Source organism: Capsicum annuum, chromosome 4 (assembly GCF_002878395.1).
Source record: "Capsicum annuum cultivar UCD-10X-F1 chromosome 4, UCD10Xv1.1, whole genome shotgun sequence".
Lineage (NCBI taxonomy): Eukaryota > Viridiplantae > Streptophyta > Magnoliopsida > Solanales > Solanaceae > Capsicum > Capsicum annuum.
This window is the reverse complement of record NC_061114.1, coordinates 225,290,754-225,296,032: the sequence shown is the minus strand read 5'-3', so window position 1 is coordinate 225,296,032 and position 5,279 is coordinate 225,290,754. Positions and strand designations below refer to the sequence as shown.

Genomic DNA, 5,279 nt, shown 5'->3' with positions numbered 1-5,279 from the left:
AACAATATCGGTTAGACATGCATTATTGTCACTCCCTATTAATTATGTGAAAAATTGTAATGATCATAATAAGAGAATAAAAATGTGTCAAAATCTTGAAACTTGGGATGGGAGTAGATGGAATTCCAAACTTAATGAAGAATTGCTACTTTACATTATATTTTTAGAATATAATATGAACATTTTATTGATCTTATTAGGGAGGCAATAAGTAGAAAAGAATATATATGGCGTTCTATAAAACATTAAAATAACATGTACTTAATTAAATTATATAGGCTGTCATGTCAAAGTATATTGGATGACTAAAAGGTATATAAACAATACCAAAAAAAGTCAATTGACACTTAAAATTAGCTGGCGGTCGGCTAATTAAGTAGTAATTAATATAATACTCTATTTATTAATACTTATAAAAATATATTTTTGCTACTTTGATTTTAAAAAAGAAGCTTCTGAAATCAAAACACATGCCAGCTTTAAATTCTTTCCTCTTTAATTCTTTGTTTATTCACTGCTAATTGGCTGTATGAGTATCTAAGACTAGGTCTCCATTTGGATTTGGTATGATTGTGTGTACATTAGTTTAAATTTTGTACATATGGTAAATTTAAGCAGGCAGCTAAATCTGTTACTAATAATTAGTTATTGCATTGCCAATGTGTATAATCTAAGTTTTATATTTTATATGGCTTGTTATAAGTTAATGGTAATGTGTATAACATAAGTGTAGGTAATAGTAACAATGTATTGAAGTCGGTCAAATTACATGAATATTTGGGTAAAATAAATTCATTAATGTGTATGTGAACCTTTGACTAAAAAAAACTTGTTCAAATACTTTTTTTTTCAAATTAAAATGTAAATATCATTTAATAGGTGCACTATGATAAATTAGTCATTTTATTAATTATTTTTTTTAATCAATGTGTCATCTCAATTTGAGACGAAGGGAGTATATATTATTTAAAAATTTCTTAAAAAATATTAATCTGATTAATTAACAGGAGCCAACATATATGATTAGAGGTAACATATCTTAGCATCAAAGTAATTGTTTTCAAAATGGGAACAGAATTGCGGGAAAGCAAAGTTTGTAATTAATAACCCTAAACTTGAAATATACCCTTTGCATTTCTTTTTTCTCTTTGGTATTCAGGAAGTTATCTCAAGTGTTAAAAGAGAAACTTCATACTCTCTTAGCACTTGCGTCTATTGACTTGACTAATTGAATATGCAAATTGAAATAAATATTTTTAATATGAGAACTTAGTAATATGAAACGAAGAAAATAGCCTCTATCCCTATTTATATGTCACACAAAATTCAAATATGTAAATTTTGATAATATTCTAATTAAGATAACATACCTCATATTCCCATTATGAGATTAATGTGTACACAATTTTAAATTATTCAATCAATCTACTTCAGTATAATTTCAAAGATTAATCAAACACAAAACAAAGGAAATAATATTTGTTAATTGAAATTGAAAAAAAAAAAAAAAAAAAAAAAAGCAGTTTCGTCTAAGCAACCAAAAAATTTTTTACTCATCTCCTGTACAATATAGCTCAACTCAAAGATACATACATCATTCAGGCCAGTAAAAATTGAAATATCAAAAGAAAATATTGTAATTTTATTAAAGGAGAAAAATGAATTTTAATCCTTCCATCTATTAATTTCGAATTTTTTCCATCTTATAGAACCTTCTTCTTCTTCGCCAAAGTCTATACACTTGCAGCGAGCGACTTTTATTTCATTTTTCTATTTCAGAATATATTTTTTTCCATCATCGCACATTTAAGAATCGAACGAAAATGGAGGTTTCAACAAATCATAAGGCGCCCAAAGAGCGTCTAATGGACAAGGCCGATTAGCATCCAGCCGAGCCCATGGCTTTCCTTTACCACTCCAATGCAGTAAACTCACTGGTCCTGGGTGTAAATCTCTACAGAGTCCGCGAAAATTGTCTCCTCCAAGTCCATGTTGATTCCATCTGTGATCAACCGGAGCTATATTCCCGGCAAACACAAGTAGAAAAGGAGGCAATGAACCTAACTCGTAGATTCTCATACGTTTCTGAAGCTCCATCCATTCCTCGATTTTCCTAGTGTAATCTCCATTTCTCCATCGATGCAGATCGATCACCATAACCCCTGTGTTGAAGTAACAGGCTTTGCGATCCGCGAATGTGAGCGAAAGAGATGGATTAGACCAAAAAGTTGGAGTGAAATACGAAGTGAAATTCGCATTGCAGTATTCAGGTGCTGCAAGGATTTGGTTTTCACCTAACGGAGTAGCGGATAAAAGTTTTACAATATCATCGACTAATACCAAATCAGAGTCCAAATAGACAACCTTACGAACACATAAGGGTAAAATATTAGCTAAGTAGCTTCTAGCATAGTTCAAAGGGCAATCGAGAGCTGATCGGATGGATGTAGATATGAGACCGGAAACAGAGGAATCATCGAAGCGATAAACTTGGAATTTTAAGTAAGGGAAAGAGGATGAAATGGTGGCGCGTAGATTTGACGCGTCTGCGGAAGCAGATGCTACGAAATGGAAGAGTACGTTTTGTGGACAAGATGAGTGTTGGAGGATGGAGAGAATCGCAGCCATTGATCCGCGGATGTACGCCGAATCAAGGGTCATTGCTACGTGCACAGCTTCATCAAAGCACATTGAATTGTCTCTATATTCAATTTTAGGACACTCGGGAGAGTTGTAGAATTCGGGGGCCTCTCTGAACATTTGCGATGTCGCCGCAGCGGCATTGGTTGTTCTAATGGTGGTGGTGATAGTTGCAATGATGAAAAAAGAAGTGAGAAAAAAGGGTAAGGGGAGTTGTCTTACTGGCTTCATGTGGGGGGGGAGTGATGTTTTAGATTTGGAAGATGAGGAAGAGAGTTATATTTATTTGATTGAGTTTTAGGTTGGGTGGGGGTGGGGATGGGGGTAGTTTGAATTTGAAGTATAAACACGGTTTTGCACCTTTTGGTAAGTGACTTAAATTAAAAAAAAAAAATTGTGAGTAGGAACACAAAGACGGAGCCAAGATGTTCATTAAGAAAGTTTGAAAGTGTACATTTAAATTAGTCGAAGGGGTTTAAGATATACTATATATACATAAAAAATAATTTTTGCCGTATATAAATAGTATAATTTTTCGTCGAAGAAAGTCTGAATGAACCTCCTGTATATATGCTACGTCCGCCACAGGGAACAAACACATATTCCAACTGTCTCGTATTACTTAGCTCATGTTGATCTGGCAAACTTACTAATTTAATTTTATTAATAATATTTTGAAATTTTAAGTTTGATTATTAATACTATTTTAGATAGTTATTTAATATTAAGAGTAATATAAAAAAAAATATATTAAAAACTCTTTTAATTGGCTAAAATGAACAAGTGAATTGACATATATATTTTTAGTTTAGGGTACAGTAAAATAAAACGAAAAGCTAAAGAAAACTTTTAGTTTCGTTTGATTGCCGGTTAATTAAGATGTAGTCCCACTTAATAAGTTATTCATGTATTCAAACAAAACTAATTAACTCTATGTTTGATAGCATTTTAATTGCTATAGTCTATAGATAAAATTCAAAACATTAATTACAGTGTGGTTATCAGTTTACAATCTGACATAACTAATACTATATTTATAAGTTATTACAGAATCTATGTATTATTACGTATTGTTTATATAGAATTGAAGCTGGAATCAATAATACGAGATAGTAGTTTGATTGTTGATTAGAAAGGATTCATTCACGTATTAACATTTGATCATGGATTTTCAAATAATTAGATCCTACAATTAACTCTAACCCACTGTCGCAATGACCCCTAAGTGAGTAATGCAATAATACAAATGCGGTTATAATTTTCTTGACATTATATAACTTAGTAATAACATATGCTTTATTCGTTTAATTTCAAGATGTGATGATGTGTAACTAATTATAAAATTTAAATTAAAAAAGAACCAAGTGTTGCTGAAAGTGAAATAGTTTTATATTGTTAGCTTATGTTGCAAGTACTTTTTTTTTGGGGTCATGTAGGGGTAAATCCATAGGCTTTCTAGTCTACTCATAATTTTGTGTAGATATTGGATGTACTAATTTGTTCTTTTCCCCTTTCATATTAAAGAAAAAGTCAAGGGAAGTTGGTTGATTTCATACTAGAGCTACTAGACATGGATCACCCTTAGCTTCTTGATTCACTTATATTTTTTTCCCCTGAGTTTATTTTATTTATCTATTATATTAAAAATATAATTTTACTTTTAAATGTTATTTTTAGCATATCAAAAGAAAAATATATTCTGGCAAAAACATGGTTGAGTGGTTGGGAGGTGAGTCTTCCATGTGGGAGAGTTTGGATTAAATTCAGTCGGCATCTATCGCTCAATCATGAGTTCATCGCACGAGACTTGCCTAGAATCGTCATACATCTTTGACAGTGAACAAATTATCACAAAGTGCTCACCCGAAAGAATAAGGCCATGGCAAAGATTGTGGATTTCCCCAATTTTTTTGAAAAAAATATTTCTTCGTGCATTATTCTTAACATCAATTACTTATTTTTTAGAACTAAACATCAATTAATAAGAATATTCTAAGACAATACTCATTATAATTTTTTTAAAGAATATGCAATGTTCGAATTGGACAATTAAAAGTGAACGAAGAAGGTTTAATTTAGCCTTCTAGCATATTTAAGCGCTCCCTATTATTCATAGACCTTAAAATCAATCATCAATTATTGAAATTAAAGGACAAAAAGATACGAATAATTAGTTGCAATTTGTCAAATACTACTAGTACTATTTGGAATTTAATACGAATATAGATCAAATTAAATGTTAGATTGATTTTGACATCTAATTCTATATGGTGTCACATTGGGAGGGTTAGGCGTAGGGTTAGGGGGACCAAGCGTTAAATGAATTTGATGAGATCATTAATATGGACTAATGTTTCTTAATCTATACAATCAATACTCTCAATTAATCATGATGTGAGACATTACGGATTGTGTTAGTTGTACGTAAAAAGCAAGATAATATTCTTTTTACGTTTTTAATATTTTTTTCTTTTTTTTTTCCTTGTGAAAAAAGCATGGTAATATACTTTTTGTTGATTTTATGTTTCAATAAATTTTGAAACAAATACATTGGTTAAAGATTTTTAAGAGTTATGTTTCAATTAGTTTTGAAACAAATGCATCACTTAAAGTTTTGAGTTACAAAGGAAATGAATTTG

The 5,279-nt window shown here is 30.8% G+C and overlaps 1 protein-coding gene across 1 annotated transcript; it reads right to left on the bottom strand.

The window, feature by feature from the left end:
* Nucleotides 1–1,528: 1,528 nt before the first annotated feature.
* On the bottom strand, nucleotides 1,529–2,985 carry LOC107867061 (probable galacturonosyltransferase-like 1). The gene has a single exon (XM_016713161.2). It carries the CDS (start codon nucleotides 2,869–2,871, stop codon nucleotides 1,807–1,809), a length of 1,065 nt encoding a protein of 354 aa, XP_016568647.2. The 5' UTR covers nucleotides 2,872–2,985; the 3' UTR covers nucleotides 1,529–1,806.
* Between the last annotated feature and the right edge of the window lie 2,294 nt (nucleotides 2,986–5,279).

Excerpts from the sequence above, each read along its gene's own strand:
- LOC107867061 (XM_016713161.2), bottom strand. The coding sequence starts at position 2,871 with ATGAAGCCAGTAAGACAACTCCCCTTACCCTTTTTTCTCACTTCTTTT.